The 14,343-nt window shown below is 49.8% G+C and overlaps 1 protein-coding gene across 1 annotated transcript; it reads right to left on the reverse strand.

Moving 5' to 3' along the window:
- Positions 1-12,149: 12,149 nt before the first annotated feature.
- On the reverse strand, positions 12,150-14,338 carry FJX1 (four-jointed box kinase 1; the record flags this gene model as incomplete). The annotated part of the gene is made up of 1 exon (XM_042838495.1): positions 12,150-14,338. A coding segment is annotated over one exon (1,008 nt), but the record flags the coding sequence as incomplete, so codon positions are not given.
- Positions 14,339-14,343: the final 5 nt, after the last annotated feature.

Genomic DNA, 14,343 nt, shown 5'->3' on the forward strand with positions numbered 1-14,343 from the left:
CTATACTTCCTGACACAGGAACCATCTCTGTGCTGAAAAATCAGCCTGAAACCCCATGTGGCAAATTGCTAAACAAAAACCAACAAGATCGGGCTGCCCAGAACTCATTCGTCTCAGATGCATTTACATTTATGGAAGTCCCTTTTAACCCCATAATGAGATAAGAGCCACATCTTCTTTACAAAAAGACTTGTACAGAACATGGTGGACTACCCATTCTTTTAACACTGGAGTGTGACGGGGCTACAACCACTCAGTGCTCAGACAAAGTGCAAAAGGGGGAAGTTTGTAAAATGAAGCAGAGGTCAGGACATGGAAAATAAGAGCTCAGCTACTTATCTCCCAGCTTTTCTTCACACAACCAGAGGAGCTGTTAAGGATAACATTTAGGAGCTCTCAGCACCTCAACAACACACAGCATCTGGCCACCTTGCCCAGGACCAGAAGACAACAGGCCAATCTTCTTACCTCCTCCAGGGCTCCCTGCAGTCTGAGGGAAAGACAGGGCCCACATCCACACCTGGCATTCAGCCAGCTGCCCAAGCTCTGCTTCTCTCAGCCTCAGCTGCCCTTCCGCAAGCTGGCAGCACAAAGCTCTCCTTTAGGGTAGATGTGCTACAAGGACCTACTTCAGCCCACGCTGCTGCAAGCATGCTACTGCCACTGATGAAGACCAACAAGATTTAAAAATAAATAAAAATCCAGTTACCTCTCCTCATACAAACACAGCCTTGTCAATATTGTCAGTGCTACTTTTTTTCCTCTGGGAAACGCATTACTGATCAATAAAGTATGTGCTACTTTGTGAGAAGATGAGTAATTGGATGAATTACAAACAGAAGGTCCTTCTCTTCAGCTGATATTATCCCCAACCCTTTCCTCTTTCTCTGCATAAATTCTTCCTGGCATCTCAGGAGCAAGCCAGGAAAAGATCTCCGAGCCAGAAGAAGATTCATTATTAGATCATTATCTGCAAGTCAGGTCTCCTCAATTCATAAAAATTCAGGGTTAAGTCTCCTCTCCTAATTCAAGTCAGATCCTTCAGCCCAAACCAGGCATGCGGACGAGCTAGGAGAGGAGAAAAGACTATCAAATATAACAATATAACACTCTGCTGCTTTAGCGCTGTTATCATAGTAAAGTTTTATACACAGGCACTGAGGGTCTTAAATTAAATGTCAAATATCATCTGGCACCAGGAATACGAAGCACACTCGCGTGCAGGGAAAAGAAGCCTGACGGCTTTCTCTGCTTGTCAAAACAGCATTTGCCTCCTTCAGCTCTTTGGGCAAATGAATCACCGTTTGCCAAACAAGAAGCTACTGAAATCTACTCACAAAAGCCTACACAAAAGGTGCTGGTGATAGAAGGGAGTAAGGGCATCTCTTTTAAATTCTATTTGGATGTTTAGAAGATTGATTTCTCCACTTGTAGCAGAGGCACAGAAGAAGATATAGAGAAGGTCTTGTTTCTGTTTTTGTTGTTTTTTCTTTTCCCCTCCTTAAATTGAGGTTGATACAAGGTTGTTAAGTCTTCTCCCCTTTCAGCTGGCTTCTGTTTTCCTCACCAGTTAAACAAAAGAAATAACCTGAGCTTATTTCTCTCTCAGGCAAGCCAGGAACTGTTGTTGCCCTTTTGAATCAACTCCAGAGAGCTTGCCAGCTGAAGTTTATGAAGTCTAGTTAATTGCTGCAGCGTATTGATTTCATGTTTGCATGGGGAAATAGCCTGGCCAGTGAGCCTGGTGCAGCTGGCACAGCCACCTCGCTCCTTGCTCCTGCTTAGGGGAAGGTGCGAAGCTCTCCCATTGCTGCTGCTGCATCCAGAGCCACCAAACAGCTTCCCAAAACGCTGCTGCAGAGGCACATAATTGCTGGTAATCATGCAGGTTGCAGAAAATGCACAGAAGAGAGAAATTACTTTCCAGAAAGTGGAATAATTTAGGCAGTAACAACTTCTCCTAAACACCTGATTTTGTCAACAGGGAGCGTGCTCTGTTCCTACGTGCTCTCCCAGGGCACGGACGGATACAGTACAAGTTTTTGTAGTGGCGTCTGCAAGCAGGAGGAGGGCATGTGGTGAAAACAGCAGCTCCCAGCTGGCACACCTGAGCACATTTGCATGCTGAAGCACATGCTGGAAAACATATGGCAATTACAGCTGCCTCCCCAACACATTAAGTTCATTTTAAGTGGAGTTTTGGGGTGTTAACTGGAAATCAGACTTAGATGCTCCAGGAAACAGCTGTGGTATAAGACATGCCTGACTTGGAAAAAAAAAAAAAAAAAAAGTGTGGGAATAACAACCATGGGCAGACAGTAAGTACCAGCTGTGCTGCGATGTGCACAGCTCAGGTCACCACAGCACTGCTCGTGCCAGAGGGCTGTGCAGCACCTCCAGCCTATTATTTGGGCAGGTAGTAGGATTAGGTCAAACTTCACATAGCAACCAGCACACTGCACGTCGTGGTTTCTCTACCACTGAGCTTCTCTCTTCAACTGTTCACCCTCTTCACAGACTAGGGAATAGCACGATCTGGCCAAATTAATTCTTGAAGTTTCTTACTGAAAACACCTTTCCCCATGCCTAAGCTCACTAGCAGCTGAAGAGGAGCCTAAGGATATTAGCTACAGGAGCAAAAGGAAAAGCAGAGAAAAGAATGTAGTAGAAAATAAAGCAAGCTTCCACCATGAACATTCTGCTGCATGCTCAGACGTTAAAGCGCCTTTCACCACCCCCTCACCTTCTCTCTCCACTCTTTTATCAGAACAGAAAGCACTCAAAAGTTCTTTCCAGAATGAAGATTTGCAAAGTTTTAACAACCACAAGTGAGAGCAAAAATTCTAAATATGAACCTCTGTAGAACAGATATGGTACCTACTCTGTCCCACAGCCACCAGGCAGAATTGCCAGCCCCAATAACTTTTTAATTAAAGAAAGAAAAGGCAATTTTAGGCACTGGGGGGTAGTGGTAATATTGGAATCCATCCAAATTTCTAGCACAGGAAGAGAAGGCTGTGAGATTTACGTTAGACAAAATCATAAATCTCCATCCACCCTTCGCAGAGCTCTAATGTTAATGCTAAAAATAACTGTAGCGCCTGCGGGAATTCAGCATTTGTATTAATCAAGTCTTGTGGTGCTAGAGGAGAAAAAGCACTACAGGAACAAAGCACTGAAGGATTTCAGGACCCGAGCGTACAAGCAAGGACCTCGCATCCCAGGAACAAGCTGCCATTTGTTTCTGGCTCAGGCGGATGTTCCATAAGGATTACAGCAGGGGAAGGAAGGGGAAAAAAAAAGCATGCAGACACAAAAGCACATTGAGACACAGGTCAGGCTAGAGCAGAGCTGTCAGTCTCCCCTCCTCACAGCATTAAGGCTTGATTAGCCTGAGATCTCTTACTGAAGCACACAAACCAGGACAGTGCATCAAGGAGCCACACATCTCCAGTGCCAACATTCCTCTCCACCCGTCAGGAGTCTAGCGTGGTTTTGGCATTGCTACACAACTTCCGTACAACGCAGACTTCACACGTGCTATAATAAGGTGCTGAACAGCTAAGAAGTGCACAAGTCATCATTGCGGTTAATAAAAAACACAGTCATGAGTGGAAATTAACTGCTGGGTCACAGTGGCTGGTTGTTCTGGTCCCTAATACGTACTGTTCTTTTACCCTGTTATTTGCACCAAAACAAGGCACTAAAGTTCTGACATCTCCCTAAAACCAAGGCCATTATTGACTCTGATATCTGGGAATCTTTGCAATGCTTGATCCCAGTTTCCTTTCCCTTACCCCCATGAAAAGCTGTAAACGCACCATAACCTCAGCTCTACCAGTATGCTTTATTTCACAACTATGCTGCGGAGTCAAAGCCACCTATCCTTTATTATGGTTGTTTATAAAGAGCAATACCACACACTCCCAAGACCTCAATGGAAGCTCTACAACCACACAATTTGATGCTGCCATTATAGCTTTTTGGTTACAGTAACACTATAACATCATGGAAAGTACAGCAATAGTAGCAGGATGGCTGCAGCAAATAAGAACAAGCCCAAACGCAGCAGCTGTAGACACACAAAAGAAAAAAAAAAAGAAACTGCTTACCCCGGGAAGACCTCAGGTAGGCAGAGATCTCCAATAAGACACCCTCACCTCCACTGCCAGCTCTTAAATGAGGTCTGGGAAGGGGTAGATCCTGGTTCCACCCCTTCTGGTCATTCAGGTACATTGCTTGCACCTGAGCTCCCCTGGGTTGGCCCTGCCTTCTCACCAAGTGCTCAATCACTGCTTCAGGCCGTGACTTACCATCTCTACTACCGTTAACAAGTTAGAATTTCATCTAGCTGTAACCATTGGTGACTCTTACTCCAATGTCAGGAAGAGGATGGAGTACTCAGGATATTGTAACTTTTCTTCTATTTCTGGAATGACCCCTAGCCATCTTTGTCATATTAACTCTTCCAGACCATGTTACTCCTCAGAATGATTTCTAGCACATTTTCTGGCATTACATGAAAAACTGAGCAGAATTTCTTTGACTTCTATATGATGATCCAGTATGACCTTAGCTGCAGTCCAGCAACTGGTCCTTTCTCATGTTTGTTCTAATCCACTGCATAACTGAAGCTGGCTTTTAAGGTAAATGCTATGGTAAAAGTTCATTAAGTACTTGTCTGCCATTCAGAGCCAAAATTCAAACCCACAATTACCAGCTGCATGTTCGTAGTCAGAAAATTGAGGGGGAAAATGTGACTTACACCAGAAACTGTAGAAGCCTGCTTTCTGGGTCTTTTTGATGGGCAGGCTTAATTAGAGCTTAATGCAATATTCAAATTGGCATTAACAATGTACTACAGATAGATCAAGGAGAAAGAATGGCAAGAGCAAGCAAGCAAATGTTCAAACAAGCAATCACTTTGGTAACTTACTTTGAGGTCTGTGAACTTGATCTTAAGCCTTTCCACCATCTCCAGCGTGACCGGGTTCAATGCAACAGGTTCTGTTGAGCAAGGAAGGAGAGCGGATGTCACTGGGCAGCACTTCTTTCAACCCCACAAAGCACAACAAAGATTCTCAGGAAACAATGGGAAGTAGCAATTTTTCAGCTTATTCTATCAGCTAAGTTGCAGCAAAGTTACGAATACATTAGCCTGCCCTTGTGGGACTGCTTTTGTTCAGACAAAATGGCTAAGAACAAAAAAAGCAAGCAAGTGTGAATTAAGGAAAGGAAGGAAGGAGGGAAGGAGGGAAGGAGAGAATGAAGAAAGAAGCTGCCAAGTGAACTGGGAGATTTGCTAGAATGAAAAATAAATGCAATTACACAGGCAATTCATTTTTCTCACAGCTTCCTTGGATAATTGCTAATGAAGCAGGCCTATGAGAGAAGCTTGAGGATGCTCCACAGCCACCACCAAAGTCATCAGCTTAGGAGCTTTTGGGGGCATTCAGTTCTTTCATGTTCAGGTGTTAAATTTGCTCTCTAGAATATGAATCGAGTGCCTGATAAATTAGTACTCTGCATTTATATTTTGATTTATTTATAAATGGAAGGCAAGAGAGACTTTAACAGTACTAATTAAGGAAGCAATCAAGGATGCATGCTTCAGGAGAGAAAAAGCGAAGTGTGAGGTACTTCAAGAATACCTGAAATATTTGCTTCCTTTGCTTCAGCTACTCCCTACAAAAAAATAGTTGCTCTTATTTGAGAGGCAGCAACTCACTGACAAATAAAAGAGTTGAGGCAGAGTCCAAGGAAGGCTCTTTCCAGAAGCATTTTCTGATTTTATCTACATCATTTAGCAGAACAGAATCTGAAAAATGTGCTGACACCTTGCTAGAGGGAGGCTTAGATAACTAAACCCTGATTCAAATGCCTGCATCCAAAATGTAAATCCTCAACCCCCCACCTAATCCTAAAGGCATTTAAGCATCTGCCAGCAAAATACCTTAGATAGCTTCTTTTTTTTTTCCCCCTTTTGGTGCAGAGTGTGTAAAGACCACCTAAGTCTGAAAGAGAAGGCAGTCCAGAAGAGACACATTGCTCCTCATCCCATCCATCTCATTCCTCTGTCTGTGTTAAAGCAGAGCAGAGCAGGGCTCTCCTAATACCACACAGCCAGCTCCTCAGCAGCAACAAACACCAGCCCAGAGGGGCTGCTGTGCGGCGGCCCCTTGGCCCTCTCTCTGCATTTGGTTTCTTGTCTCGACGCTATCTTTCTTCCTGTCTCAGAGAGCTACAACCTACATAGGAAGAGGAAAAGCATTACCCTCCTTTCCCACGCTCATGGTGCTGATGGAGTGCCAATCACTAGACTTCCCAGGTACTGCATGCTCCACTTTGGACAGCACAATTATCTCTTCAGCAATCAGCTTGTGACATAACAAGCATAAACAGCAGAGAGGGATAAAATGCAAAAGCAACAATGTTTTCACACAAGTGCCCCAAGTCATCAAACAAGGAAACCCTAAACCCTCAACATATGGTATGCTGGAAGGATTGTTTCCAAATAGATTTTTCCTGTAAGCAGTGTCAGTGGCAAGTGTCCCGAGGGACTAGTTATACTCAAGACAGAAGGCAGAGTGACTTAAACGAGCCAAGAAGCATCTCAGCGGTCCATTAACGTACCCCTGAAGTGATGGATGGAGGCAGAAAACAAGAACATTTTTTCCTCTCAGGAGAGGCTGCAGACACTGATCGTAAAATTAGAGCGATTTATGTCCAGGTTCCATCTGACCTGTCTCCAGCCATGGCCAGGCTCCGCTGCAGCCACTATGCTGTCCTAGTTGCTGATCACTTTGGGTGATCCCTGCTCTATGGCTCTGCTGCTATTCAGAACAATCCATACTGCCTGGCGTTGGTGTCTCCCCACAAAGTATTGATTCACCAACAAGTGGGTACAGCAACGCATGGAGGGCTTCCCTTTGTGGGAGTAGAGGATGAGGGGTTTAGACTTGTACACACACATGGCAGGCAACATGATCTGTCCTAGTACTAAGAAATTCCAGCTACTAAAGCCTTTCCAGTCTGAGCAAAGCCAACAATGTGAAGTATGTGCAAGAACCAATCCATCTTATCCCACCTCCCCCTGCCCACAGCTCCATCCAAACAGGGGGAAGCCAGCAGTGTGTGATGCGGATGACTTGCAGAGCACCATCAAACTCCCAGCAATTCTAATGGAGTAAGAACACTCATGCAAGGCTCTCCTCATGGAGCTGGGGCTCCCTCACACAACCAGCAACTGAGCACAAGGGGAAATTGTTTCAAACTATAAGAGGGGAGATTTAGACTGGATAGAAGAAGGATTTTTTACAGTAAGGGCAGTCAGGCACTGGCACAAGTTGCCCAGAGAGGCGGCGGATCATCCATTCCTATTTGACTCCAAAGGTCAGGACGGACAGGGTTCTGAGCACCTGATCAAAATCATTGCAGTGCAGTTGCACCAGATGGCCTTTAAAAAACTCAAACGATTCTGTGATTCTACAAAATTAAAGCTGTCAGAGAGCATTTCTCTTGTCAGCAACAAAGATACGAGCATCAGGATTCAGCATGGGTAAATATAAACCAGTTGCGTTCAGTTAGCGCTTCACGACACGGGATCAAATACGAAAGGAGCGCGGGCAAGTTCTGCACAGACAGTAGCGAGCACAGGGTCAGGCGGCGACAGAAGGGGCTCGCAGTGACCCCAGCCCCTCTCCGGCCGGGACAGCACGCATGAGGACGGCATCCCCGGCCGGAGCCGCTGCAGGGCGGCCGCTCGATGCCCGCCTGGGCGGCGCAGGGGCGGCACAGAGCCTCGCCCGCCTCCCTCAGCCTTAAAGCGGCGATGCCGCACGCGGCGCAGCACAGCACTCCCCTCCCCACCCCCCGCCACCGCCCATGTCCTGCGCTGCCGTCCCCGGGCCAGCCTGGGGGAGGCGGGTACGTGACCAGCGGGGTGCAGGAAGGAGCATCGCATCCCCTCCGCTCCATCCGTGAGGCCTACGGTGCGAGGACTGCCAGGGAAGGAGCCGCGGGCCCGAGGGAGCAATCTGACAGAGGGTAGCACGTCTTCATACGCTCTGAGCCCTCCCCACCAATTTTTCCCCTGCGGTCGGGCAGCCCACCCCTTTCAGCACGCATTAGCGAACATCGCAAGCCTATTGAAAAAAGTGCTGGAAATGAAAAATGAAACGTATTCTATTTAGTCTTCCATTAAGGAAAAAGAGTTTACTCCATCCCTCTAGGGCAGCAAAAAACTGGAGCAGAGCGTTAGGTTCATTGAACATTAACGATCTTCCCCTATTATGCTAAATTATTGTTTCCTAAGCGGCTGATCAAATACAATAGCTTTATTTAAAGCCCATTCCAGCTGTTAAGAAAGGAGGCGGCTCTGCTGCGGCGGCTCTCAGGGCAACAAAGGACGGCGGGGCCGGAGCACAGCGGGGCTCCTGCACCACGGCCAGGGACACGGCGCGGGGTGCAGGGACACAGAGCGGGATGCCCCAAAGGAAAACCGAACCAGAAGGGCACGGAGCTGGTGGCCTGAGCGGGACGGAGGTCTGTGCTCTCCTCCTGGCATCAGCGCAAGCCTACGGAGGCGAGGCTGCGCCCTTTGGATGACGTTCAATGAAACGATTTTTGCTCAGGTCTGTGGAGGCCACAATGTAATTACAAGGACGAATTGATGCTCTGATATAACAGCATACTGTTGCCAAAAGAAGGGGTATGCCGTCGTGTCAAGTACAATGGGCATGGGAAGAAAGTGTTGAGATTAAGCTATGGGGATGCCATGAACCTATTTTGACACGTACTTCCTGGCCACCGGGCCTCAGCTTCCTAGAATCGGAATGAATCACAGAGACACAAGATCACACAACTGCTTGGGTTGGAAGGAACCTCAAAGCCCACCCCAGTTCCAACCCCCTGCCGTGGGCAGGGCTGCCCCTCACCTGATCAGGCTGCCCATGGTCCCATCCAACCCGGCCTTTAATGGCAGCATGTGCCAGTGCCTCGCTGCCCTCCGAGTGAAGAATCTCCCCTTCTAGTTTGAAATCATTTCCTTTTGTCCAGTCACTATCAGATCACGCAAAAACTCACTCTCTCTCCTGTTTGTGAGCTCGCTGTTCCCTCCACCCCAGCAGTGGTGCCAGTGGACACCAAATCCCCTGGCTGGGATCTACCTGGGTAAGGGAGGATCGTCGGGCGCTCATCTCGCATCCATGGCAACGCACATTTTGCATACCGTTTTATCCTGAACAAAGGGAAATTAAATACTCATCGTGAGAAGAGTTCAGGTTCCGAACAAGGAGGGGGAGGCAGGGAACAGACTTTGCCTCCAGGTGGAAACCTGGCACATGGCATCCTTCATGCAGTGCGCTTCAGGAAAGCGCTGTCAGAGCAAAAGAGGAGGCTTTGCGAGGAGCCCAGCCATGCCAGGCTCATTTCAGCTGGCACTGTCAGCAGCTTAGTACAGACTTCCACAGCCATCTCCAATCTTCCACTGGCAGAAAGCCAGAAAATTAAGTTCCAATCAGCATCACATCCTCCTGGGCACTGGAAGGGTTTCCAACATTGGGTGACATCTGTGACTGCTTTGAGTTTGCGACAAAGGTGCGTGTGGTCTCTTTTTTTCTTTCAACCCCATTGTTCTGAAACTGGGTTGAACATTAATTAAATTGAGTAGTTAACAGCAGCAACTGGCCTGATTGTTTTTTGCTGTGTTCCTAAGGTGTTATTTGCACTAGCAAATAATGACACAAAAACATAAACCCCTCCCTTTCTTGTCCAGTTTGCATGACAACCATGACCCAAAACAGGAACCACCACAGCTTGGTGGTGCTTCCCTATCCCTGCTTCCCTGTGACACAAGAGCCACCAGCACAGCCTCTGTACAAGCGGGATAGCAAGGTGCTACCCACCTGTGCTACATCCCAGCTCCCAGGCAGTGGTACAGAGATGCTGAGAATGCTTCCCTGGTATTTGCCCTTTCCCAACAATTTCCAGAAGATGTAAGTGCATCTGAAATGTTACAAGTCAGAATCCTCTCATTTCTAATGCATCAAAAGCTCCATCTGGCACACCTGTGTTTTCTAGCTATCACACAAACCAAGATCTGAAATGTTAACGAGCTTTGTGAGTAATCCCTATCAGGCAGGATAATTGTTAGAACTGTCAGTGTGTACACTTTGCTTTCTGAAGGGAATTTCTGTTGGTGTGCACACGCTGATCAAGGCTGGAATGGCGAGGAGCAGGCAGAATCACTATACGGACAGCAGGCTGAAAAACGAGAAGAAAGCAAACACTATGTTCACTTCAGCAGGGTCAGGAGGAGCTCAGCCTGCCCTCATTCCACACACCACAGGCCTGGTTTTCATCCCTGGTGTCTACAAAACTGAGGCTATCTGCACAGAGCAGTTGCTTCACTGTGTAGCTGGTATGAAAGGAAGAAATACTGTTAACACAGAATCATAGTATCCTCCAGGTCCTTACATCCAAGCTCATCCATAATGCATGGCACTGATTTTGCACCGCATTGGTAGAAACTCAAAAGATGAGAAAACCCTGTTACTCCTAATGAAACAAAGGAAACGATGACTTCTCCTCAGCTTGAACGTAGTAAGGGCCATTGAAAACTTTGGGGATCAGGAAGGCGGTCTGGCAGAAGGCAGGGTGACGTGTGGCACGGATTCTGGATGTGGGCACAATCTGCAGCTGAGTCTAGGCAGGGTTTGTGCTGTGGCTGCAAACTGGGAGTAATGAGCAAATGGGTTCAGTCTTTATGTGAGCTCATATCCAAACTCATCCCAGACCACCTAGCATGCCGATGAGAAAATTCTCAGCATTATTACCATTAAAAAGTGTTCCACACTTCAAAGGGCAATCAAACCACAAAGCCTGCACAGCAATGCAAGAGCATGCTGAGCGCCAGTCAGCCAGAGTGCAACCAGCCCTATTTTTTTCACTTCCTTCCTTCCAGCTATTCCCTGAGCCCAGCAACGGGCTGGCACACCTCACAGACACATGTCCAGCTTCCACCTACTTCAGATGCGTGCAGACAGAAACCAAGAGGCCTTTCCCCATGGGCACCAGCCTCACCCTGGGAGCGGCAGCCATCCTGCCCTGCATAGAGTAGGTGCTGAGCATCCTGCCACAAGCTGACGTCGTGCCGCTCAGCTCCCTGTCTTGGGCTGTCAGCCTCAGATTGCAGTGGCCAGCCTGTCCCACGTCCCACCTCACTGCCCAAAGGAAAGCACTGGAGCACTGCAGAGCCTGGAAGCAGTGAGGTCTCCCGCAGGGGAAGGCGGACCAAACTGCAGCCCTTTGTTCTGCTGCGAGGCAGCCCAGGCTCTGATGGCACGTCGCGAGGGAGAGGAACGCAAAGAATGCACCGGAGCAAGAATGTACAAAGCACAGCTTGCCGTGAAAAAAAAACCACAGAAGGCCCTAATACAATGGTGACGGGGGGGCTTTCTCCAGCGCAGCAGTAAGTCTGCACCAGAGCAGCACCGCAGTGCCCACTTTCCTTCCCCAGCCCCTGAACGAGCACAGCTCCCTGCAGGATGAGGCTTCCCCAGCACACAGCTCAGCATCACCAACCCATAGCACACACTGCGCACAGCTGAGGTGTATAAAGTCAGATGGAAAACTGTTTCTGCTTGAGATGTGCAATTATGTAGGGTCTGGCTCCAAAGACACTGCAAGAGAGCATTTTTCCCATTGGTTATCCAAACCATACCAATGCTCATAGAAATACTCAAACAGAACCGAAACCCTGGAAGCTCAGGCACACCGTTTGCTCACAACCAACACCAGCAGTTGTTTATTTGAATGCGTTTTCATGAGGTGAATGTGACAGAGCTGCTGCTTCCGAGTTAGGGAGGGAGACTGACAAACAGCACTGAAGAATTAAGAATTACACTGCTGAACTGAGCATTGTCATGTAAATGGAGAACGTCACATGGGAGCTGCGCATTGTTCCCAGAGACAAATGCAGAACCATGGAAGCGAGTTCAATGGAGTCCTGCCACTGGGGCACTGGGTTGGGAACTGTCTGGGAGGCTGCCGCAGCTGCAGCTAACAGAGCTGTTCATTAAACTGGGGTCTTACATCATATGTATATATATACATACACACACACACACACAAAATAAAACAGAAAACACTTTTGTGGCCAAAGAGACTTCATAAAGTAGACTTCATAAAGTTCTATCTAATATGCTATCACTTTGCTGAACTTACAAAACTTCTATTAAAAAACCATTTTAGCAAAGCAGAGGAAGAGCTTTCCTATTAGAGGTTGGCGACCCTGAACATAGCAGAGGGGTTGAAACTAGATGATCGTTGGGGTCCTTTTCAACACAAGCCATTCTATAGTTCTATGAGTCTATTCAATTCAGGCTCTGCTCTGGCAGCACAGATAGCAGGAATGGGAGGAGGGCTAAGACCCGAAAGCAGGCGGCACCACAGGGGTTCGCAGGGCACAGCAACACAAGAAGTGACCCTGTTACAGGGCTGGGATGCAGCCCAATCACCTGGCACAGCTCTGCCCACATCACCCGCGGGCAGCATTCCAAAACCGACGGCTTATCAGGGTGCCAGCAGGGGCGGGTTGGCTCAGATTGAGCCCCACAGCACAAGGCAGGAGGACACAGGTGGATGAGATGCAGCGGGACGCAGCGGAATGCAGCGCAGCTCAGGCAGTCAGCACAAAGGAGGCAAATCACCAACACGCTTCACTGAAATATCAGTTTCTTTAGTATGTTACAGAAAAGCTTATGAACATAGAGAATGTACATAAAAGGCAGACTTCGTAAAATAAAAAGGTCTTTTTGTTTATAAAAAAATTAAAAAGTCAAAGTAAAGTGCATGGAACAGTTTTTTTTCCTCCACTTTTAACTATTGCGCCCAAGTCTCAGCACAAAGCGATGCTTTGGGGGTCCTCTCCTGTCACCGTCAGTCCGTTATTTTACCGTCAAATCAAAGGATGGCGACGACTACAGACACACACTTGGGGGATCAGAACAGCAGAACCAGATGAACCCACAACACAGACTAACAGCTACCAGAGCACCCGCTCACGGCTGGACACGGTACCAGCGACAGGTCTGCTCTCCTTAAGGGAAATCGGTAGGAGCCAAGCTTCAGAGAGAGGGCAGTTCGCCAGTCAGGGGGTGCCCCTTCGTGCGACCAGTCCTCGGTCCCACTGCCAAGGTTCGTTTGCCACAGGAGGAAGAACACGTTGAAAGCACTCCTTCCACATCCCACGGAAGAGTTGAGGCCGAAGGGACCTCCGCGGCAGAGAGCGGGGAAACAAGGAGCGGAGGCGCGGGGAGGGCGGGTACTGTCAGAGCGCGGCGGCCTGAGCGCGGCACTGGGCGATGTGGCGGTGCACGAAGTCAACGCGGGCCTGCAGCAGCTCGGCCTGCCGCTCCGACAGGAAGCCGAGGCGCGCCCAGAGGGGCTCCCGGGCCCGGTAGCGGCGACGCAGCTCAGCGGCGGCGTTGCGCCGGCGGTGCAGCTCGGCCAAACGCCGCGCTGTGCCCTCGCGGAAGACGCAGACGGAGCGCAGCAAGGGCTCGTTGTAGGGGTCCCACGTGGCGAGCAGGCGGTAGCCGTGCACCAGCCCCGCCTCGTTGTCCATGAAGACCAGGCCGCCGTCGGGGGCGCGCAGCAGGTTGCTGGTGGCACGCCGCATGACGCGCGGGTCCCACTGCAGGCTGAACAGGTTGCTGGCTAGGCGGTCGAAGTTGGCCGTCAGGTAGTCGAAGAGGATCAGGTCGCTCCACTGCACCAGCTCCACCAGCTGCGCCGCGGGCAGCCCGCCCAGCTCGCCCGCCTCCAGCGCCCGCGGCCGCCCGCCGCCCCACGGCGCGGGAGCCACCACGGCCGTCAGGTTGTCCACCCAGCGCGTCAAGCTAACCACCGCGCCCTCGGCCCAGTGCGAGCCGCGCAGCTCCTCCCGCACCGGCTCCCACTGCCGCCCGCGAGCCTCCACCAGCGCCAGCGCCATAGGCGGCAGCCGCTGCTGCATGCCCAGCAGCCCGGCCAGGTGGTAGGAGAGCGCCTCGCCCTGGATCTGCTCCGGGCTCACGCCGTAGCGGACGCAGGCGCGGCTCCCGTCCGACAGCCGGGCCAGCCGGTTGGAGCTGCGCCCGCAGCCACCGCGCTCCAGCGAGGCCACACGGGCTCCACGGGCCGTCGCCCGCCACGCCGCCGCTTCCTCGGCCGCGAAGCCCGGCGGCACCCGCGCCTCCAGCTCGCGGCTCCAGAAGATGCCGCGCCGCACCGGGGCCGCCGGCGGGTCCTCCTCCCCCTCGTCCTGCTGCTGCCGCTCCCGTCCCGCGGCCAGCAGCGCCC

The sequence above is a fragment of the Centrocercus urophasianus genome, unplaced genomic scaffold (genome assembly GCF_019232065.1).
Source record: "Centrocercus urophasianus isolate 14NV4802_14NV808 unplaced genomic scaffold, USGS_Curo_1.0 seq_812, whole genome shotgun sequence".
Classification (NCBI taxonomy): Eukaryota; Metazoa; Chordata; class Aves; order Galliformes; family Phasianidae; genus Centrocercus; species Centrocercus urophasianus.